Here is a 24,651-nt window from a genome sequence, read left to right on the forward strand (position 1 = left end):
AAGTGTTTGGGAAAAGTAATTCTCTCAGAGCTAGTCAGTCTAATAAGGTCCTGCACCCGGTATTGTCTAGGAAGAAGAGATTTTATGCTCCCTTGGATCAAAGCCTACAATCTCAGCTTCCGAGTGTTCCAAAATGGAAGCTGTGGCCATAGTGAGCCTCCAGGCTACCTCCTGGCTGGACCACTGCTTGATTCAGTGGTACTTTTTGCCTCTTCTTGGGATCTGTCAAAACCCCAAGAACAAAAAGGACTTTACCAACCTATTACTTTCAATGGTTGTAGGCAGTCACCTCTCTGGCTCACTTGTCAGCCAACCAGTGGCCCAACTGGATATTCAAAAGAAAGAGGCTCAGTGGCAGCGAAGTACACAAGGCTGATCCACCAGCAAGAGGCTCTGGCCATTGGAAATGCTCCCATTCATATTATCCCAGCCCTCTTCCCTCCCAGAGAAATGGCAGAGACATTGGAGAAATGGAAGAAAACATCCCAGGATTCTTTATTTTCTACCGAGCTGTCTCCCTCAAGAGTATAAGAAGCCCCAAATCCACAAAATTGACAACTCCTTTAAAGTCAGCGCTAAAGAAGTCGTCGTTGCTTCCAAAGGTAACCCTTTCGACCCCAAAGTAGTCAACATAGAAGTGACGAGGTAGAAGAGGAGCTAAAGAACGATAGGACAGTCAGCCCCCACTTGCTACCCTGAGTGAGGGATACCTATGAAACCATTGGGCAAGGTGACAATCGTATGGGACCGAGGATTAAGACAGTAAATATCCTTGCCTCGCCACCCACCAGTAACTACCGACGCCTTGTTATAATTTTTAACAGCAGTGTTTTTAGCTTCTCTGAAATCATACTTCTATCAAGGGACTTGGGTTTGCATAATTAGGAAAAATACAAATTACTTTTAAAATTATTAATATTGTGTATTCCCAAATCAAGGAAATAATTTTTCTTTAATTTGAATATAATTCTTTTTTCATTGGTTATTTTTCAGTCCTAATTCTAGGTAAATTGTAATTCCTAGTACCGGTATGCAGTAAGAAGGAATTTTTTTATCGGTATACAGGCTCAATTCCAGAATCATCTCATATATCATATGAAGATATTCTGTACTAAATTTAAAGTTTAAGATCGGAGATTGCATTTTTTGTTTTTGCAGCTGCATTTCTTTGAGCTTCTTTTTAACAACTTGTAACATTTTGGTAGCCCTCCAGAATAAATTTTAATTATGGATTTTTCATCAGTATGAGCTGTAGAGATGCATAATTACTCGTCTTGTAATTCAGATTATAGGGTTTCTGACAGTTAAAATTCAACTGGGAACTGCTATTAGAAGTCAGATAAATCCATCCTGAAGAACAGCAGAGGAGATACAAGTTAGGTACTGCATATGCAGTATCTTTGATGACTTAAATCAAAAGGTCCACCAGCAATAATGAAAGTCAAAGGTCAGTTCCATAACACCTGATTGGTATGGGGAATATGTATTGTAAACAGACGAGCATACTGGACCATTTGTCGCTCATCTACTTTTGACCCTCACGTAACCTAGGAATCAAACCGTTGGCCTCTTCTGTACCACAAAACTCTGAGAGTCTTCATTCTCAACCTTGTTCAACTTGAACTCATTTACCTAATCAGTTTTTAATAGAAGGTAAAATAAAAGTCCCTTTAAAGAGCCAAGAGAGCAACGTGTGTTGTTTTTGAGGTCATACTCCTATAACAGCATCTATCTATCTACCATGGCACTTCCGATTTTTGGAAGGGTACATAAATACATATACCAAGGCACTTCCCCCAATTTTGGGGAGTAAGCAGGATCAAAAAAAAGATCAAAAGGCATTTTTTCTTCTCTGTTCCTCCCAGCCTGGTGAGGGGTTCAGCAGAGTTTTGTTGGTAAGGCTAGGGTGCCACAGCCCACCCTCCCCCGTTATCCACCATAGTAGCGTGGTACTGTATATTGAATAATCAGTTAAAATCATAATTTATGTCGGATGCTTACCAAGTAAATTTTTGATGCTTTAAAACTTTGTTGTTAAAGGAAATAGGATAATGAACAACAATTATGAAAACACTAAAGGTTATATTTTTGATAGTCATTATTAAGATATATGATGCAGATACAATGGGAAGAGAAAAGACTAAATGGACACCAGCAAAAGTATTAAGGTCTGACAGCGGCCGTCATAATACAATAGTATTGAAAATAAAAAAAATAATTGAAATTTTTTTTTACCTAACCTTATACAATACATAAAAAAACTGCTATAGCATTGGAGCCTACAGATTAAAACTTTAAAAACCAATCTCCCTGTACATACTAATTTTCGGTTTTATATCACAATAAGATAACCCAAAAGATCATATATAAGCGATAATGCTGTATTGCTATGAGGATAAATAATGTGTACAAACATTCAGTGCAAATACAGACGACCACTTGTCAATCCTGCCACACTATTTCTGGTCTAATATCAGGTCACTTGACTAATAGAGCAAACACATTGGCAGCAGATGTAAGCATGAAAAGAACCTTTTCATTATGTTTCTATGTAAGAATAATATCCTACCAGTTTTATAAGTACCAAACACTTAACACCAGTTCAATCAAGCCTGTGTTTGTAATGTGAACTCTCTTTGAGTTATAATGTCAGATAACTGACAAACCACTTTACACTGAGATCAAAATGCTCTAATTAGCCAGCACACTGCCATGCCCCTAGTCATTACCACAGAGGCAAAAAATAAATCATATAATTCTCAAACAGAGGACATTTGAAAGTTTAACATCTTCAGTTACAATGACAGATTAAAATGTAGAAATGACTAAGAGAAGTATCCGTGGATGTGACCAAGTGTTTAAACACAGGATGAAGAAATCTTGTGAGACTAGTGTGGAAAAAAAAATTACCCAAGCTATAACTAAAATATATATATTATACAATGATCAATTGGGAAAACTTTAACTCAAAAGAGGTTAAAGATCCAAGTTATGGTTATGTACTTCAAAATACATATATATATGGCCAGGAACTGATTGTGCTAACAGCTCCATGCTCTTACCACAGTGAGAAAAACCTATGTAAAAACTTTTCCCTCAATATGAACTTTCACAGGGGCTTAAAAGCTCAATGAGATATATGAAGGTGATGTGAAAACCATATGAAGTGGAGAAAAGGAAGATTGCTAGATAGGATGTAGGCGGAGCCTCATCCTAAGTTGACGTCCTCACTTTCCACAACATATGATTTGCCATAAACAATGGTCTGTGACTTCCCTAATTATTTACAAGCTCTGTACATAGTTATTTACAAGAAAAATAAACAAAATATGTTTTTATTCAAATTACAGTACATTATTTTGCACTTATTTTGGCTTTTCAGCCATATAAGTGACTAGTACACAGAAAACACAATGTGCTTTTCTACCTAGGTAAGATTAGCTCGAGAGGATTACATGATACCACACAACACTTGCTTTTAAAAACAAAATAAACATATTCGGTTACAATATGTACTTTTCGTTCGTAAGACTATGCTTATCACATCCAATGCACTGCCTGAAAATATTTTACCACATTGCAAGAATAACAACTGCATCTTTTTTTTTTTTAAATAAGGGCAAAGTATAAAATGAAAGCTAATTATTTAAATACAGTACTTAATTCCCCTATGTAAGTTCTGAAAGCTGGATAACTCCTTAAAGAAACAAAACCCTAATATTTAGCTCGTAAGTGCACCTGCTTTAATATAAGCATGTATTGAAAAGGTGATCTACAATGTGTATCTCCTAAGACATAGTAGCAAAAGTTAACATAAGCAACAAAACATACATTAAAATAGACTTAAATGTGGTAAATTTTACGATTGTCTGGTCAATAAAGTACAGTGTTTTGGTTTTCACTGAACACTGATATTTCAAAATACAGTGTTAATGAATTCAATAATCAACTTTCATACTGTATTTGGTATTTTAAAAAGCAATATTCACCCAATGGTATAATGTAGCCTCAACCGTTGTAAGATATTTATGTATTATACATATATATATATTTTATTAACCGGTAGCACAATTACAATACCATAACATTTTGTCAACAATAATCCTTTGTGGTTTTATAGTTGTAAATGTACCAAGGTAAATTCCCATATACATGCTCTAACTATAGTATGGACTTCTCAACAATTTGTGTGTAGTGACAAATGGTCAACAGTACAGTATAGCACAAGGAACTCCCTAAAATCATTATTGTATTATTTATTATTATAGAGCACAGTACACGGTTTCTTCAAGTTGGCTGAATACAGTATATTCTAATAAGTTTACCATACCAAAATTATCTATACAGCACAGATATTACTAATGCATATTAGGTGATGTTCACATTATGTCGTGTTTAATTCCAAGATTTTCTAATCGGTGATAAACAGTATTAGCCTCTAAATGATTACAGTCACTTCAACTAGGCTTTTTACAGTCCATAACGCTAAACACCAATAATTTATTTTAGTTCTTGAGTACAAGTTCTTGTTCCAGCATGGCATCAAGTTCATCGGTTAGGTTGGCTAGCATGTTGCCGATGTCATTTAATACATCACCGGTGCCATCTGGAGAACTGTAAAAGCAAAAAGAAAATTCAATATTAATAAACGTCTAGAAATCCAGATTCAGTTGCAAAAAATATTAACAGTTGTAAGTCCCTGTAATAAGTATGCGATGCAAACAAAATTCAAAAGGCCTTTACATGCATTTTCCATTAAACATTTTCCTTCTATATTTGCATACTTAACATGTGGTTTAGCATTTCATAAATCTGGAATTGGATGTACTGTATGGAAAAATATACAGTACTCTTAAAATACAATATGCATACAGTAATGCCCAACCTCTTAAGTAAAAATATTTTGAGAATCAAACTGGAGGTAAAAAATTCTTACTTATCCTATATATATATTACAGTACTGTATTACCAAAAAGGCTAACAATATAGAAGTCAAACTTCATTATACAGTACATATATCACAAGCAAAATGCCCTTAAGCAATCAAACCTAGCGCTCATACATTATAATGATTTTCATTCATTTTTAAGACATCATATGTTATGAATCAATTTCCATTTTTACTAAATTTGTACAAGTATTTACATAACTAGAAATAACAAAAGACGCCAGGGTTAGATAGGTTTAAAATGATAAATAATGGGATTACATGGCTTTAAATATAAGATATATACAAAATAGTTTTGGGTTATGGTTGCCTGGATCCCAATCCCGCCGCTCATTGAAGCACTCGTAAGCAACGTTTATTTCATATATGAATGGCGTGGCATATCATATAAATCCTTTGAAGATACTGTATTGTACCAACCGTGTGTCATACGATCGTACATAATTCATTTTGTATATATTATGCTTGTATCTTCGCTCTTCCCTCGCACTAAAAAGAACCAGAATAAACCTGTCTGCGTTTCCCTTATGTAGCATTTTCTGTCTTTCGAACATGAAATTTCCTGTTGCCCTGAGGTTTTGTACATAAAGGAGAGTGTTCTATAATAAATTAACTCCGTTACTTTCATACTGCCTTTGAGTTCACAACCTTCTCTCGGCCCGTCACAGTATGAATAAAATCTCAGGCAGACCTGAAAGGCATTTTAAGTGATCTTTTACATTTGAGTTGATCACAAGCTTGTTCTCTTGAATGAGAATCTTTTCAACATAATTGATAAATTTACCCTTTCTCGTGAGTTAAAATACTGAGTGAAGAACAAACCCTGGTTCAGTGATGATTGTAGTTGTGGTTATTTGGAGAAAGATGAGGCTTATCATTTTTGTAAAGGTAACACATCAGATTCGACTTGGAAAACTATACTCGGCTAAGAGCTGTTGCTCAGAGATTTTGTTTCAACTGAAAAGGGTTTCTTTTATGGTCGATATAAAATATACCATTTCCATTTCTGGTCAATATAAACAGAAACACCTTCCCTTTCTGGTACAACCCAGAAGCATAAATGGTGGGCTACCCTCAAATATGCACTCTAGTGTTGACCTAACAGTTCCTCCTTTACTTAAACCAGATGGCTTTGTCACTCACTGTTCAAAGGAAAAGGCAACCCTTTTTGGTTGATATGCTTGACAGTAAGCAAAAGTAATGAGAAACTCAATTTCCCTCATTCCTGTTTTTTTCTTTTCTGAGGATAAACTGATTAGCTTAGCTTTTTGGCCCTTGATGCTGCAGATGTAGACCCAAATGGTATTTTCCTTTTTGTTTTGCTTCATAAGACAGCTAATTTCTTAGCTCTTTAAGTTGACTTATTTTTCACAAGTTGGTAAGAAGAGGTTCATTTTGCATTTGTTACTTCATTGGGTGAATGTGCAAATCATGGACCATGAAGTTTAATCTAAATGAAACTCTTAAGTATCATTGCAAGTAGGTCAAGGACATATGCTCCTCCAACATCAAGTTCTTTGCATTGACGATGTCTCCTCAACTATATAAAACTCATTTAAGATTCTAGGTGATTCTTTATTGCAGATTTACTTTTGAGAGGCACATTGGGTTGTTTCTTCTTTAAATACACAAAAATATTGGGTTATTGATAAAGTCTTTTAATTCTTACATTGTACCTTGTTTTGAGTATTGTTCTTTGGTTTGAACTTCAGCTGCTGACTCATCTTTATTTGCTGGATAGAAACCTGCAGTCTATTAAATTTATTCTGGATATGGATATTAATCTCTGACACCATAGTTAAGTTAGTTTTTTATACATGTTGCATAAGATTTTTCATAATTCAGATCATCTATTGCAATCAAATCTTACCAGGTTGTGTCATCCTGTATGTAGTATTATTGCAGTTAATTTTATGTCCTGCATTTTCATAAGGCACAATACCACACAGTATTCTAGAAGTTTTATTTCACCTATGACTAGATTGTGAAATAATCTTAATTATCTGGCAGTTGAATCAGTGGAACTTTAGTTGTAACTTTTTGTGAAACTATTTTAACTTTTTGTAAAACTATTTTGTTGAACAGGTTTACATAAGTCTACTTTTATAGTTTATATATGACAGATCTATTTTAATGTTACTGATGTTAAAATATTTTATTTTTTTACTCATTACTTATTTATAGTTTGTATCTTTTCCTTGTACTTCTTTCCCTGTTAGATCCCTTGGGCTTGTAGCATTCTGCTCTTCCAACCAGAGTTGTGGCTTTTTTCCTCACTTCTTTCCCTGTTAGATCCCTTGGGCTTGTAGCATTCTGCTCTTCCAACCAGAGTTGTGGCTTGGCTAATAATAATAACACCTGTTCCTATATTAGATCAATCTGTTAAAAGCTTTGGCAAAAACTGATCACTTGCAGCATGTTTCAAAGGGCCTTTTGTGCATTGGTCTCATACAATTATACAAGCTCAGCCACTGGCACATTGCGAGTTTGTCCAGTCCCATGCCTAAAGAATGCTCGGAGATTCCAATCCGAAGTAAACAAATGGGAAGACCAGTAAATAATGTTTTGGATAGTCCCTTCAGAACAGGAAGATGAAGATAATATAGTGGAATAGCCCAACTGAGGAGGTACAGGTACTGTATCTCCTTTTCAGATATTATGGAAACTTATTTCTGAAAGGTATCCAAATGAAGTTCATATTATAACTCTTCTATATTGTCAGAATAGGTTACCTCCAAGAGGACTTATACCCCCTGTTTTCTCATCGTTTTTAATAGACATAATCTATCAGTTGTTATCTTAAACCAATCAAAGCTTTAGTAAATCTTAGAATGCAGGGTTTGCAAGCTGGTTTATTAAAGTAATGCTGTTTGTGGGTAGTAAAGGAGGAAGTATTCTTGAAATACTTTCTTTTGCAGATTTTATAGTACAGGTTATGTTTGATCTTACCAGACAAATTTTACAGTCCATCAGGATTTGAATTTTATTTTGGATTACTTGATTCTTATTTTGTATCATCTAACTTATTTAGATGAAACTATTTCAAATGGACCTCCAGTGCTGTAGCAGCCTTTGTGTGTTTTGTGATTAAGCGCAGGGATAAGGTATGTTCTTCTGTGGTTAGGACTGGTAGATGCACGGAAACAAGGACACAAATTGACGCTGAGGTCACTTACTACGGATACCCCCATTTTTCCCTATAAGCCATTATCATGATGTTGAATTTCTCCCTCAAATTCTTTTCGTAACAATGGTAGGCCATCAGGATACCGCTCTAGTAGACATTGCAGACGATATGCAAACTTAACTCGTAGATGTTGTAGGAAATTGATATGATGGTCATTCCCATTAATTCCTTATAAGAGGAAAACTTTTCCTTTATTATTAAGTTTGGGAAAACCTTCGGTCCTGAGCTCCGAGTGCAGTCTGAGGTCAAAGAAGAATATTGGATTCCTCTAGCTTGCAATCCCCCTTTGCCTAAGGAACCAATACCATTACCGTGTTATCTATCCAATATAGTAAAAGAGGTCTCGATCCAGTCTCTGGGATCTTGCAACAGGTCATTCTTAGCCCCCAAAGTGTTGAGGAGGTTGGAATGAAGACCAATGCTAAATGTGTTGAACCTTATATTATATCTAAATTTCTAAATTTTGGGATCTTGCAACAGGTCATTCTTAGCCCCCAAAGTGTTGAGGAGGTTGGAATGAAGACCAATGCTAAATGTGTTGAACCTTATATTATATCTAAATTTCTAAATTTTCATTAGACCTTAAAAAGTTAATATATCTCAATTTTTAAATTTTCAATTTTTAAATTTTCATTAGACCTTAAAAAGTTTATATATCTCAATTTTTTAGTTTTCATTAGAAACACCCATGACAGGTTTGAGAGCAGTGAAGAAAGGAGATTAGACTTTTTATTAATTTTCTTATCTAAATTCGAGAAAATACCTTTGGTTTGTGAACAGTTCTAAGGTAAGGCATACCTAATCCATGGTTTTTGTCGCTAGCCTACTAGATTGTCTCTAGTATAGCTTATTGATAGTCAATATGTCTCAATTGTCTCAATATTAAAGCTTATTGATAGTCAATATGTCTCAATACTAAAGCTTATTGATAGTCAATACTAAAGCTTATTGATAGAAAACTGGAATTTAATAGTGTTTTGGGGTCAAAGTTGATGTAAGTAAAGTTTTGGCATAAAAGTTATATACATGTATGAACATCAGGTGAATTTATAAGTGAATTGTATGAAAATCCTATTTTTAATGCCATTTCATTATGTCCTATTTTTAATGCAATTTCACTATTTATTTACTGTGACAAATTCAATTCACATACTGTACTTACAATTTTTAAATTTATTGACCGGGCTCTTAGATATCAAAAACAGTTTTATTCATGTTTGTTTATTTTATTTACATGTTCAGTATATTAAGTTTTTAATTTTATGGAATTTAATTTGAACCATTTGCAATATAAAGTACTCTAATCATAAGAAGCAACAATTTTATTCCAGTTTATTTACATGTACAGTACAGTTATTTCCTTTTTTAATTTTTTAATTATATGTAATTTGATTTTCAGTTAACTGAAATTGACACTTGACTTGTAAATCTGTTTACATTGCATGAAAAATAATTTACATTATATACAGTCTTACTTCTTGTATTAATATGACTATCTATTGATACTACAAATTAAAAGTTCTTGCCTTAAGATTTTAATAATTTCATTAATCTTTATTTTTTGCTGAGTATCTTTAACAAATTAGATATTCCAAATGAAAGGATACTAATATTGGAATTTAATGTGATTGTACTGTGTAGTTTTTAAGTAGTTATGTTTGTTTTTTGCCAATTGCCAAAGTAAATTTTCATTTATCGGGTAAAGATGAGATGTAAGTACTGTTTAGTTTTTTTAGTAGTTATGTTGGTTTTTTGCCAAAGTAAATTTTCACTTATCAAGGTAAAGATGAGATGTAAAGGGAGAGTTAATGAATGAGGAATTGTTACTCATAGTTCTTAGTTCAGAAATTATTCACGTGTTATTAATAATGACACTAACTTGTCAATTTGTATTTAACTTTCTCAGTTCTGATGAGAACACAGCCCCACAGGTAATTTCTTACTGAAGAAAATGTCTGCCTCCTATTTAAATGGACTGAAATACAAAATTCTGCTGGAAACATTCAAGTAATAGGCTCAAGAACATGTTGGCAAAATGCAATGGAATCTCCAATAATCTGTTGGAATTGGAGTAGCAATGGAAAACAAAACAGAAGAAAAAACTAAGAACCAAGTAACCTGCTGGAATGTAAAAATTGAGCCATACATATTTCTTTTTAATTTGTGGATTTCTTATGGAATTAGTATTTCTAACAAATATTACCTACAACTTATCAGTATATCCATTAAAAAACTTATGTTAAAGTGAGAAAGTATACAGTAGTTTTAAATTGAGCCATACATATTTCTTTTTAATTTGTGGATTTCTTATGGAATTAGTATTTCTAACAAATATTACCTACAACTTATCAGTATATCCATTAAAAAACTAAACATAAAAGTGAGAAAGTATACAGTAGTTTTAAATTTTAAGTGTTCAAGAGGTAGACTTCATGCATTCAGTGGATTTTAACAATATGTACTTTCAAGTATGCATTCTGATATCATCAATCCTGGCGATCTTCCTTGTCAGGGTAATGTATCATAAGTTAAAAACTGGTGATTTGGATCAAGCACTGCAAGTCTGAAGTGGCTTAAGCTCTATCCCACAGAGTACTTCATCTGCGTTATCTCAACAGGCTAGTTGGTTCTGCTGTCCCACTCACAGTCAAAGCTTAGTCTTTCCATCACACTTTCATATTGGCAGTTCCAGTGTACAGTAGAGCCCCAGCAAGTTCTTTGCTCCACACGTAGATTACTTGACTGATGCCTATAGTGTCACTTTATAATTTTTCCTTTCTGGTCTGCTGGTTCAGGGAGTGAGAGTATCTTGCTTGGTGACTAGAGGAGAAGAACTTAGATGAGAAGAACTTCTGCTGGACTGAATGTGGACTCATCACTGTTCAAGTACTTCAAAATAGTATGATGGTTTAGTTGGCTGTGTTGTGATGGATACCTGATTATTAATCTTCTTCCCAGCTGGTTCCCATTTTTATATGGGGTCGCCGTTGCGGATGAGCCGTTTCCATCTTTTTCTATTCTGCGCTTCTGCCTCATTAATCCCCTTCTCCTGTAAGTCTCCTCTCACACAGTCCCTCCATCTCTTTCTTGGTCTCCCTCCTCTTCTTCTTCCTGAACCTCCATCTCCATAGTATGTCTCCCAACGTGGTCTTCATCTCTCCTCATCAGGTGTCCATTTCATCTCTCCTCATCAGGTGTCCATACCATCTCAGCCTCCTTTCCTGCACTTTCTTTGATATTTCCACCACCTTTGTCGACCCCCTTATGTAGTCATTTCTTATCCGATCCTCTCTTGTCACCCCAGACATCCACCTAAGCATTCTCATTTCCGCCACATCCATCTTCTTCATGCTTGCTGTTTCCGTTCCATACAGCATTGCTGTTCTCACCACTGTCCTATGAAAATTTCCTTTTAACCTCAATGGTATTCTTTTGTCACAAAGAACTCCTGAGGCTGCTCTCCAGTTGTTCCAGCCTGCCTGTACCCGATGTTTAACTTCATCTTCCTAGATACCTGATTATGATGTAAGAAAAGAACCACAATAGCAGATGTCAATAATCAGGGAGGGAGATCCCTATCTACATAATGGTATAACAATTGCATATATGGGTAACTTATCAAGCTATGCATCTGTCCAAGTTACAGTATTGTACATCCAAGGGCAAAAGATTTATACTGGCACGCCACTTCATCCGCCAGTAGCAGTTTGCAAGTCCCTTTTCATCCTCCACTCAGTGAAAAAGCCCTTGGAGGTGTGGGACTTATCCCCTATTACCAGCTATCTGCACAGGAAGCTCTAAGTGTTAACATCTGTACACCCATGGCTGCATTCTAGCATCTGTTGGATATACTGTAACCTGAATGTTCACACCTATCTTCTATAGCATGACTTGATAATGAACAATCATCCAAAAATATCAGTATGGTACAAAACAAAGTGGTATCCTGACCTGCTGGCTACTATTTGCGGTCCTACCATGGTCTTGGTCTACATTTATCTGTCAGCTCTACCTCCAGAGGTTTTATCAGTCCATGAACCTGCTAGTGCTTCACAGGTGGAAACTATTCAGCTTATCTTCACTATGAAAGGATTTTCATGTAGTTATTTATAGCATTAAATACTTATAAGTTTGAGTGTCCTCAAAACAGCTTTTTATCAGAGAAAGTGGACAGTTTTCTTCAATTTGTGTTGAAGAAAGGATACTTCTTATTTGGGCAACTGTTTATTAGCAGGTCAAAATGTCCTTTGCTACCTATGCCAAGAGCATGTCCTCTTTTTTGTTGGATGTGAACTTTTAAGGAAAGTCGTAATTGATGGTTGTCTCTCTCCCATGAACTCGATAAAATCATGAAGCTTCTAACATTCTTGCCAACTTCAGGAAATCTGACGCCATTAGTAGTATGTGACCCTTATCCTTAAGGTTCACAGAGTCACCCACTTAGGGAGGTTAGGACTTGGCACAAAGGGTAAGAAATCCGACGCCATTAGTAGTATGTGACCCTTGTCTTTAAGGTTCACACAGTCACCCACTTAGGGAGGTTAAGACTTGGCACAAAGGGTAACGGAAGCCCCATGGACTACTCTCTAGCTCTCAAGGATGGAATTTGATGCCTTTAATCTTCTTTCTGGAGTTTGTAGTGAAGATCTAGAACCCTATGGTTCCTGAATGAAGGAGTTTTTCTCAAATTATATCCCTTCTGGTAATGATCATATGACTGTATTTTTCCGTCCTGTAAGCTTGCTGAAATAGCTGCTGTATCTGAAGAGAACTAGACACTAGTTTCTTTCTTCCCTCATGAAGTAAGTAAAAAAGACCGGTCTATTCCATGTGCGAGCTCGTGAATTTGGATGCATCACTTTATTGTGAGCCTGGAAACAAGACTACCTTTCAAATCCTCTTATTCAAGGGAAGTTGCTCATAAGTCATTGGAGTACTCGCACACCTTCCTCACAGGATAGACGAGCATCTCGTTTAAGGCACTTCTTGTTCTTTCTTCCCCCTCCCTAGGGGTGCATTAGTAAAGCCATTACTCGCCAGCACAGACATCGGATAGATATAGGTTAACTAGAAATGCCTCTACCCAGTTGCATCAAAGGGGGAGATTGATCATTTTTCTTTAAATCCCATTGCTCATGCGTGCCAAATGTCTTTTCTCGTATGACTCCAACACTCCTTATCCTACAAGTGAGTGTGTTCTTCCCTTGCTTCTGTCTTAGTTTATGAAACAAATCTCTGCTCTCATTTCATGAGCTTCTTCATCACATGAGCCACTAGATACACTCAAGGTCATCAACACTGCTCTTTATCAAGACCAGGGGAAGAACCTTCTAGCATGGTTCACAGTTAACATCCTTCCACCACTCAACAAGTCTCCTATTTTAAAAGGATAATGGTTTGTTACTGTGTCAAATATTAAAAGGATAATGGTTTGTTAGTGCATCAAAAGAAATTCTTATAACAATTAGTATTTTCAGGTAAATAAACACAAGAACTTTTAAATTATCTACATGTAAAATATTTGTATGGTACACTTTTTACCTGTTAAATCGCATTGGGGAAACTTCACCCAAGTTACTGAAATAGATTGAGCTTGGTCTAAAATAATAAAATCCAGAACAATGAAAAACAGTTACTTTAATTTTCTACTTGAGAAAAAGTTTTAATTGAAAATTTAAAAATTTTGAATAATGAACAAAACAGTTACTTTAATTTTCATTAATGTTTATATATCATCTAAGGGCTTCTCAGCTGAGGTCTGTTTTAACTATTGTATACTGTAATGCAGTTTAACCATACCAGATTAATATTACTCAACAGAGCTGGCACAAAGAAGGACGTGTTCCTGCGAGGATAAAATCTAAGTTGAACACTAGAGATGAAAAACCCCAGAGGCTACCATAGGAAGAGCCCAAAGAAAATAAATGAAGGCAGTGAAATTTTTCCAGGAGTTTGTGTATAGATAGAACTTAAAGTATAGCACTCCACATGAGGCATACTGTAGGTGTTGACAAATCTGTTCCTTATAATAGAGGCTTGGATCCTTGGGCAGATTAAGAAGACTATTTTATAACATTCAAAGAAAGCAGCAAGGAACTGAAAAGTAGAGTTCATTACAAGTTTGAAATGTTAATAGAACTTAGAACTACAGCTCTGTACTGCAACAACCCATTACTCATAAGTTACTAGAAGTATGATAAAATGTAGTGTCCTGAAACTAGTGAACATGCAAATGTAAAAAATCTTTAATTTAAATTTTTGTGTCACTTTGTTATACAAAACTTGCGAGATTTAAAAATAAATGTATCAAATATTTTTTAGTTTTATTTACCAACAAGGGTATCAAAAGATACTTCAAGACGAACAAGGTTTATAATAATATGGCTTACCCTAAAAAGGTCTGAGAGAAGGTTCAATGTTCTGTTTGGATAAAAATTAATACAAAATCCATTTGGATAAAAATTATTATAAAATCTGTTTGGATAAAAGTTAATATTTAATATATAAAATCAAGTAAAGTTATTATTTTTAAAACCTGCAATGAGGCAAATGCATGTTAATTCTAGGACCTCAAACAACAGAAATTAGTTGAGTGCTATGTGTACAAGTTCTATTAACCACATGTTAGTCACTACTTTCAACCATTCGCATTGTTTCCCAACTTAATTGATTTCATGAAGCATCAAACTTTCACCAGTTAATATATTACTTTCTTGAGAACTAATTTACTTTACATCAGGTAGAATGTAACGTGAATCGGTTAAAATTAAAATTACTACAGCATGCATGAACTACAGTAACATAATACACAATTATCAGACTATCATTGCTTAAGTAAGATTATTAAAAACTTCATCAGATGCTTTTGCAGTAATGCCCTATCACCAAATTTTAAAGGTCTTTTCAAATCTGTAGCAATAGTAATGGAATTTTACAGTTTTAAAAGAGCACAGCTAACTAATATATATAGGAAAGGAGGCAGAAACATTCCAAAAACCATAGGACGAAATAATTAAAATTTACATTTTGCTAATATCTTAAATGGGTTGGTTAAATCCACCACAGCAAGGATATGATCACTATAGCTATGAAGAACTGCTACTTTTACTACAGTTAACCAGCTGATCATTAGGAAATGCTATCACTCCATAAGCTACGTACCAAGAATATGTTATCTACTTTCACAAACAATACCTAAGTTTTAATCATCATTAAGGACTTCCATGCCTTGAGTTACAACCAATTCTGTATAATCTATTACTCCAGGATACATTTTGAACCAATGTGGGTTAAAATATATCCCTCAGGTGTTATAGTAATTTTCATTTTCTATATCCTATTTTATTGCCCTTTTATTTGAGTTGTGGCATTTTACTAATCTCTGCCAATACCATTCTATTAACCATTTTTCCCCATAGAGAGTACCATCAACCGTGTGATTCATACGATGCTCTCTCCCTTAGGTCCTTAACAATACTGCCCACTACCATCCCCTTTCCATATCTTCCTAGTTCCCTGACTGCTTCTACTATCACATGCTTCCATTTCCACTTCTTGGAAAAAAAACTATAAAAAGTAATGATTAATGACCATTTTTCTAAAGTTTTACTGTATTATGTTACCGAGAGCTTCTACGATTGCATACATCATTGCTTTGAATATGAACATAGGCTAACCGAGCCTTATGGAGGACTAAAATCAAGAGCGATTAATAAAAAAAATTCCACCAAATCAAAAACATAATCTCCTTGTCACAGGTAATGTTCTGAAAGCCCTACAAGATGAAAGAAAATTTACATTAGCCTATATTTTCTTTCAAGTAATAAAATACTTGCAGCTTCAAAATATGCTAACAGATCTTCAAGTAAAGTATGGATAACTGAATAATGGGAAGACTAAAGCTCCTTTAAAAGAATTTTTAAAGTAAATAAGTTGACTTTTTAGTAGCACGGTAGATATAACGATCTTTCACTTGGTTCACATTTACTTACTATTAGACAAAGCCCACTGAAATGATTTAAATGTTAGATGATAATGAGAACTAAGAAAAAACAATGCCTATTTGAAAAGATGAGGATGCTGGTTTATTCCAAATACCTGTAATATTTTGAGAAAAAAAAAACTACTTCTGTCTAGAGCCAAATTATTACATAAATGAGTAAACATCAAAATGGATTTCCCAAAAGTTGACAAAAGCAGTTAAATACGGAATGTACCCTACATCATTTCTGTAAGTTGCCATTTGTCTATCCTATGTCAGGATTCTTTTATCAAACTTTCAAAAAGGATTTATTATTGTAAACCCAAGGTCATACATGAAATTATGACCTAGCACAATTGCAAATGCATTACTTTTCAAGCAAATCTGTCTCCTGCAGAACCATGCATTTTCTAAAATAAAAAATATTGCAGGCAAAACTTTAGATTCTATCTTGCAAACTACTATAATTGCTAGGAATATTTTATACAAATAACCTCTTTACATTAGTCCTGGTTTAATCACCACTTAAATAATGCTAAGTACATTTTTCTCTCATAGAAAGAAAAAATGGTGAGAGCAACTTTACCATTCCCAAGTCACATTGGTAATTACTGTACATGCACCAACTGAAACTTCACACAATCTTGCAACAATTGATGCACTGTATAATGTAATCTCATACAATTCATGCTTCATTGATTTTTCCTTCTTGTCTTGAAGAGTAAGTCAACTGAAGTCCTTGACAATCGAATAGAAACCTGAAGAATTTTTCTTCCATATCCTCAGGATTGCCATTAGTTGCAAAAACACACGGTATTCTAGCCTTGTAATTTTCTTCTTAAGAACTCACTTCAAAGATCAAATACACTTTTTTTTCAGAGCTCTTGAAAAGTATTCAACTTTTTTCTTTATAGATTAAGCCTGTACAATAACCAATGTTAGTAAAACATTCATAATTCGTCATGAACAACCAACCACAAAAATAAGATTCGGTTTTCATCATAAAGTACAAATAAAGCTTTCATATTTTCTCATGCCCAATGGTATCAACACCATTATCCTCTAATGGCTCGCTGCATCCACTGCAATCTCCCAAATGTCAAAATTCATTCTTTTTATCATGCAGTTTATATAAGTAAAATTTTGAGAGAAGCTCAAAGCACACAAGATTTACAGATTTTATTTAATGGTTAATAACTTCATAGCCCATATTATCCACTGACTGAGGCATACTTATGATCTGCACAGTTCTGTATTTACCATCCATTTTAATACCTGTAGCCCGCCTCACGAAGCTTCAAGACGAGATGCTGAGTCCAATCGCCATATCCCTGAACCTGAAGTGTAACCCGATGACCTTGAATTCCTAAAGGATGGAGGACACATTGGAACATACAAGCTAGCATCCTCCTATTAGGTTCAGTTATAAAGCCCTTTCAACATTTCAAGCTTTTATATGAGAAAGAATTTGCTGCCATTGCTACCACTATTAGCATTGATGCAAGTACAGTATTATTACACCAGCAGTTAATGCTCATGTATTGTATACTAAAAATTATATACCTTGTCATTATCTAAAGGAAAAATTGCTAATGACTGCCATTTTCCCAAATAATATAAATGATAAATGTTCAGCATGCAAAATAATGTATAGTACTATACAGCTAATGAAAAATTATTATATGCTAATGCACGTGTGATACCCATTAAAATAGTACTTCATCAATTTCATATACTGTACTTTTAACTCCTCAAAATCAATGTTTTTGAGGAACAGATGAAAGTCATTAATATGTTCAATTCATTTTCTTTCAACAATACTTTTTTTCTATCAATTCAATGGTATTCAACAGTAATACACTAGGTACTAATGTGATACAGGTTGTGCGGCCAACAAAGCAAGATAGAGAGAATTTTGATACCAAAATTTCTTATTTCTATATGCACCTGATGTTCATATTGCTTCTTCTCCAGAAGTCTAGTTTAATCAACACTTGCCTGTAAAATTCAAAAATATTTTATATTTTCTAATTTTTTTTCTTCAATAAATATATGCCCTTAACAAATGAATGGAACCCTCTAGTGAAGATGGCTAGGTTGCTGTGTCAGGTAGTTTTGTCTTCAGTTTCGAAATCCTAATTAATCCTCTTGATACCACAAGTCAAGTGGTGAGAGGATGGGCATGTACAGTATATGAACATTAGGTGAGTATAGAAGAAAGAAATTTTATTAGAATTCTATTTCTATGAATTTCCCTTGATGTTCATATTCCTAACTCTCACACAGCATTAGGTGGGCACAACTGAAGGAAAGAGGGATAATTCAAGTGCAAGTAATGTAACGAGGTTAAGGGTTACTAACCTGGTCTAGATTACTTTGAAAAACCACTTAAACTACGGTTTGAAATATGAGATTCCAGATTGTTTACTAAAGTAATTAAAAATACTATAAAATACTATATCTAGTTGATAATTGATATATTCTAACTTGAATATTAAATAAAACCCCATTTGTAGATAATTAATACTTTGATGAAAAAATGCATCAAAAAGTAACTTTAAAAAAGTGATAACTTAGTTTTATTGCAAGATTTCCAGCACACCAAGTCCTAACACTAATCTTGTTTATAATTGGAATGTTAAGTGCTCCGTACATACAGGCTTGTGACAGAAATGCCAACCATATGTAATGGGACCTCCTGAAGGATAGAGATGTCTTTGTAATGGCACCTCCCAAAGGATAAATGGCCGAGGGATATTCATGTATTTAATTTGAGAATGAAACTTTCTGTATGCTCTGTATTCTTAACAAAATACAGGAGAATCCAATATTATATTCAAGTTTTTTTAACAGCCCAACTCTTAAGGGTAATAAAAAGAGTGTGTAATGAAACTCATGATGAACTAAAGACCGAGCTTCTAAGCAAACGAAAAAGCACTGTCACCTGGAGTGATCACAGGAAGAAACCTACCAGCCGAGCTGATACAACACTAACAATTCTTTTTTTTTTTCATAATAATCTACGCTATGAAACACCATTTCCCAAATTAAAACAAAATTTTTTAAATAATGGTTTCCTTGGCAATTGGTGAGCTATAAGGATCCAACTACTAAACTCTGGCGAGCTCTAAGGATCCAACTACTAAACTCTGTCTTATGCCCTGCAATCAGATGTCATAAAGAGGAACTAAAATTGCAGTAATGCAAGGGTTTAGCACCTGAAGTATCTAATGTAGTTGAAAGAAATCGAGAGACAACGAGAAACGACAACTGTAAGGGGCAGTGAACATCCAGAGCTCTTACTGAAAAAACACTTTGTAATAAAGACAACTAAACTTAGCTATGGAATCCAGGCTAATGTAAGTAACTAAGCAGGCAAGTCAGACTTGCCTAACACAAGCGAAAACTTACTGACCTAAGAATAACAAAGGAATTTAAATAAGATCTAAAAACTCATAACTGACTTGACAGGTAAGGGGATATTGGCATGTCATATTGTTATTCACTCTGCAAAAGACAACTAATTTTACTGTTCATAATTTACTTGCCTTGCTTTTTTAGATTGTTATGAAAACTATCAGTTGTTCTCTTTATAACGGTGTAATACTAACAACGGTATTTAAAACTTAGTGCTTTCCCAGTTCAAAAACTAATACAGTTAGGAACAAATTCCAATAAATACTTGATAATGAAAACAGAGGGTATGTCTTTCTTAATTTAAAATTCCGTGCACACTCTACGTAGTAATTGCTTATAAAACCTAGGGAAGACATCTTAATGTGCAGTAATAAACAACCTTAAGTCATTTTGCCAGAAGCCGGCAACTGAAGAAACTGAAGACAAGATTACCTGACATGGCAAGCTAGGCTTCTTACTACTAATCACTAGAGGGTTCCATTCCTTTGTTAAGGGCAAGTATTTATTGAACCAAAAGAAAAATGGTAAAGTTTGAAAATTATAACGGTAAGAATCTATATTAAACCAGGCTTCTGGAGAAGAAGCAATACAAACATTAGGGAGATTCAAAAGTTGAGATTCTGCAAATATTTTTATAGAACATTCTTAACTAACTATTGTACAAGAATTTTATAATTTTTCTGTTTACCACTTTTAATATACTGTACTACAATGAAGTACAGTACATTACAGTCAATTGTTTAAAAATAATGACACCATAAACAGCTTTATACCATGAAACAAATTTGTCACATACACGGAAAGAGAAGTCCTTAAGCAATCAGCGAGAGATTTGCCACACAAATTTTTGTCCTCTAACATACTGTAATCAATTTTACACAAGAGAGGACATGTACATTAGCATTAAAAAAAATTATCTACAAAAGATTGTGTCCAAAATTCCTGAATGCAAGATTGTATAAAACTTTTAACAATATCAAGCAGTAATGCAAACATAGATAGTCAGAATTATGCCGAGGATATAAACCCTATACTCAAACAACCTCAAAGTACTGTAATTACTTACAGTGTTTACCATTAACATCACGGCAAATACATTCTACACACCTCATAGTAGTTTTTCATTTAGAATTTCACATACTACTCAGGGTGCATACAGATTTTACAACCTCACCACGGATTTCATAACAAAAGTACTATAATACAATAGCATGCCAATTCATTACATGAACCTGCCAATAGTGCCACCTATTCCATGCACAAGATGGTTCATCCCTAATTTTCAAAAATTGAAAAACAAGATAAGGCACATGCTACTAAACCACAAGTACAAACAGCACTGTGGTAAGGTATTTCTAGAGAATCAAAACTCTTCATTGAGAAATATAAAGAGGTAAAAAAACTATGAGAACAAGGATTAGTCATTCACAAGTCCCACTTATTGTTTGCTTGCCTCCTCATCATTATTAACAATGCCTAACTTACCCCAGTAAATTACATCTGGCTTCTCACATTCTTATTCATTCTCCAGTAGCGTGTCCAAGAGAGAATAGATTTATAGACAGCTCTATATAGAATGTTTAGTGGCATAAAATTATTTTGAAAATCTAAAGAAAAGAAACAAGATAATGCCTATGAGAGTCATACAATTAAACGGTTTTTTATAACTGTAAAACCATTTGACAAAATTTTTATCTTTACCACAAGATACTTTTATCATGCTATTGAGTTATCTCAGTGCATAGATTCATTCTAGCCATTTAATCTGTTATTTTTGTGCATATAACTGCTATGTGCCTCTAAAATTTCCTAGCATTTTAACATTATTTACATTTATAAACCTTTCTATTTAATCATACAAGTCACATACAAGAACCTTTAAAGAGCTTCATGCAGGTTCCACTTGGAACAAATGAGACGACCCATTGAAAAGTACTACAATACTAGGAAGAATATTAAAATAAAAGAGTAAACTACAAGAGATACTGTGTATGAAGAAGTTTTTATCACGATACTCAATCATTAAACTTCAAAATCGAATTGCACACAAAACATACAATTATTAAAGTACTTACCCAGATTCTGGATTTCCTTGACAGTCGGATGACTGTTCAGTATCGGTTAAAGAAGTCTGTCGAAGTGGAATTTGGGCATCTTTGCGGCGAAGTGCTGGGGAGGAGCGTGGAGAGGAGTGAGGAGAGTTTCGTGTATCTAATACACTTAACCCTGGATGAGGACGGCAGGCCCGCTGCTTAATAGTCCCAGCATTTTCGTTGGCAAATGGTAAGGAATCGGAGTCTGTACTTGATGTTGACTGTAAAAAGAAAAAATAATTAGGAACTACTATATCATAACAGTTGTACTAAGTATTCCAAAACACTTCCACTTCTATAATACAGTAATCATTCCTTACTCAACACTATACCTTACGGAACACAAGAAATTACATTACTGTAATGTATATTATTTAACAACTAAGTCTAACAGGTACTCCAATTCATTGCACTGTACTTTAATGTATGTCTTAAAAGACAGCACTATATGCACAATTCGATATATGATAATTTATTAACATTGCGATGTTAGAACCTGTTGATAGCTGCTGCAAAGGAATAGACAGAAAGAAAAAATAAAAAATAAGGTATAAAGTTGTAAATGACCATTTTTAAATTGGCATCAGTAAGTTCTTACCGATGGTGTGGAAAATTAAAACCATCATGGCAAACTAACTTCATGCCACAGCACAAAACTTAAAAGACCTCAATTTACCAGACTTTCTACCTTATCAACTTCATTATTGTTTGCTAAGTTACCATCTAAAACATGATGCATTCTGCGATTTAATTCCTTAAAGAAGCTAACTTCAAATCATACGGTACAATACTGGAATTGCAATCAGCTAAAATATACCTTGAATGTTTAAAAGTAGTCTATACTACATGTACCAAAACCCCATAATATGTAACGTTAATAGGCTATACAGTACTATTCCTAATTTGGCTTGAAACAGATATAAGGGACAAACTCCTTTCAGTAGAATGTTTTAGAAAGCTATTAAGGATAATACTCTTGATGTACCTGTCATACAATAGTTGCTTATATATACTATCATTAGCAAGTTAATATACAAAAAAAATAAATTATCAGTCACCTTAAAGCTAGCGTTTGAATCATTTCTTCTGGGTCTAAAACTTGGAGAGATTTCATCTGATGCAGAAGTTAAAGTTTGTGATGTAGCGAGGGAGTCGCTTGTAATTGATGCAGTGGTAATTGTGCTAGTAATTCTTGAGGTACTGGCCATTGTGACACATGTCAAGGGCGGCGGGGGTGGAGGGAAATCGTCTGGAAGGTGTTGATGATTGGCACTATCTGGAGGGGCAGGCGGTGGGGGTAAATCTGGGGTAACATCAGGTTGCAAGTTATTTTTAATTCCCATGTACCCATAAGACAACCCTCTCTTTAAATATCCATGCTGGCCATCTCTACAGGCCGCTTCCTTTGAAGTTTCACTGATAGAATTTGAGCGTCGAGGTGGAGGAGGAGGTAACTTCTTTGGAGTACCTTGTGGTGTATTATTTGTACTCCCTGAGCCTTGTGAACTACTAATTTTTTCAGAGTTCTGGCGATTCAGAGTCTTTACATTTAAATCTTTCATACCAACTTCTTCAACTTGGGAAGGTTTCTTTAAATTCATTCCATCTTTGATAAACTGCGGCACCTCATGAACATCAACACGGGTTTTTGCTGTAACCTTAGCAACAGGTCTCAATTTATTTGCAGTGCGAGGTCTTGGCAAAGTGCCTCCTCCCTCATAACTTCCAGCATACTCATTAGTTGGAGTAATGTCACCATCATCCATTGATCGTTGTGGATGTGACGTCATCATACTTGGTGGTGGAAATGGTCTTGGCGGTAAGCTACCTAGTGAAGAAGGACCTTGGGCAAGAGACAATCTACTGTCTGGGTGAAAAGTTTGATATGTTCCATAAATAGGCTCTTCTAGACTTTCAGCACTTCGCCCTCTGCCTCCAGGTCGAATTTGAACGGCAACAACATCAGGCCTGTACTGAACTTGTCCTGGGCCTGGAAGTGGATGAGGAGGACCATTGTGAACCTTACCTCCAGGAGGAGATGGGCCCTGAGGCCCACCATATTGCCCTGAGGAAATATAAGGACCTGACTGATGAGGCATTGGCTGGACATGGGCTTGAGGTGGACCCATAGGGCCAAACTGTACACCAGGGGCATAATGATTAGGTACTCCATAATGACCCCCTGGGTCTGCAGGACCAGTCAGTCTATTAAGATCCCCTGCATTAGGGTGGACCGGTCCTGCAAATGTACGGAATTCAGGAACTGCACTGAATTGCTCACGTCCATCGCCAGCTTCACGAGAGATCATAATCTCATGAGTTCCATACTGGTTTTGAATCCGAGTATCCTGAACACTAGCAAATTTTTTGCCAGCCATTATGTCCTTCACTCTTTTGATGGCTAACATCACCTGCAATACAAATAAGATGAATATTAAGACTATAAAAATAAGTATTTTGTATATTTTTCAATACATGAATATACCATGTAGAAACAATTCACCGATTTTGCTATGTATTTCCATGAATAGAACGTATCTGGAATATAATTACCTTTTTCTGATGGCCAAGTTTAGTTATGCCAATGTCTTCCAAATCCTCCCAAGTGAGCTGTGTCATTTGCTCCACAGATGTATACCCTTGCTGTTTTAATGAAGTTGTATATTCTTCCAACCTTAAAATTTGCAACCAGTCTTCAAGTCGTCCCTGTAAAAGATTTACTTTATTACTTTTTTTTCAATAGAGAACAAAGAACCATTAACATGCAAGCTATTTAATGAAATGTAAAATTTCAGCAACCTAAAATGTTTAAATTTTCATTTAGTTTTACGTTTACTACTAATAGCCATTTCTGAATACTATAAACAACTATGATTATGTGCTCATTATCATCTACTCCTACGAATATTGATGCAAAGGGCCTCTGTTAGATTTCTCCATTCATAATCTCCTACTTCATGTTTCATAGTCCTCAGACATGTAGCCTTAGGTCTTCCAACTCTTCTAGTGCCTTGTGTGTTAGTGC

General features: G+C 34.8%; 1 protein-coding gene across 9 annotated transcripts in view; it reads right to left on the reverse strand.

Annotated features, from left to right (window-relative positions):
* Positions 1-2,070: 2,070 nt before the first annotated feature.
* The window catches only part of LOC137641687 (caskin-2-like), a 374,688-nt gene continuing 352,107 nt past the window's right edge, over positions 2,071-24,651 (reverse strand). For 3 of the 9 annotated variants that reach the window (XM_068374480.1, XM_068374478.1, XM_068374477.1), the window contains exons 9-12: positions 24,180-24,332; positions 22,685-24,037; positions 21,609-21,847; positions 2,072-4,614 (exon numbers count right to left, since the gene is read on the reverse strand). In XM_068374480.1, the coding sequence (XP_068230581.1) occupies positions 4,506-4,614; positions 21,609-21,847; positions 22,685-24,037; positions 24,180-24,332 (1,854 nt within the window). In that variant the 3' untranslated portion in view covers positions 2,072-4,505. Of the gene's footprint in view, positions 4,615-13,013; positions 13,512-17,376; positions 17,483-21,608; positions 21,848-22,684; positions 24,038-24,179; positions 24,333-24,651 lie in introns of those variants that run through there. The other 6 variants (XM_068374485.1, XM_068374484.1, XM_068374482.1 and 3 more) reach the window with 6 other exon arrangements.

The sequence above is a fragment of the Palaemon carinicauda genome, chromosome 5 (genome assembly GCF_036898095.1).
Source record: "Palaemon carinicauda isolate YSFRI2023 chromosome 5, ASM3689809v2, whole genome shotgun sequence".
Lineage (NCBI taxonomy): Eukaryota > Metazoa > Arthropoda > Malacostraca > Decapoda > Palaemonidae > Palaemon > Palaemon carinicauda.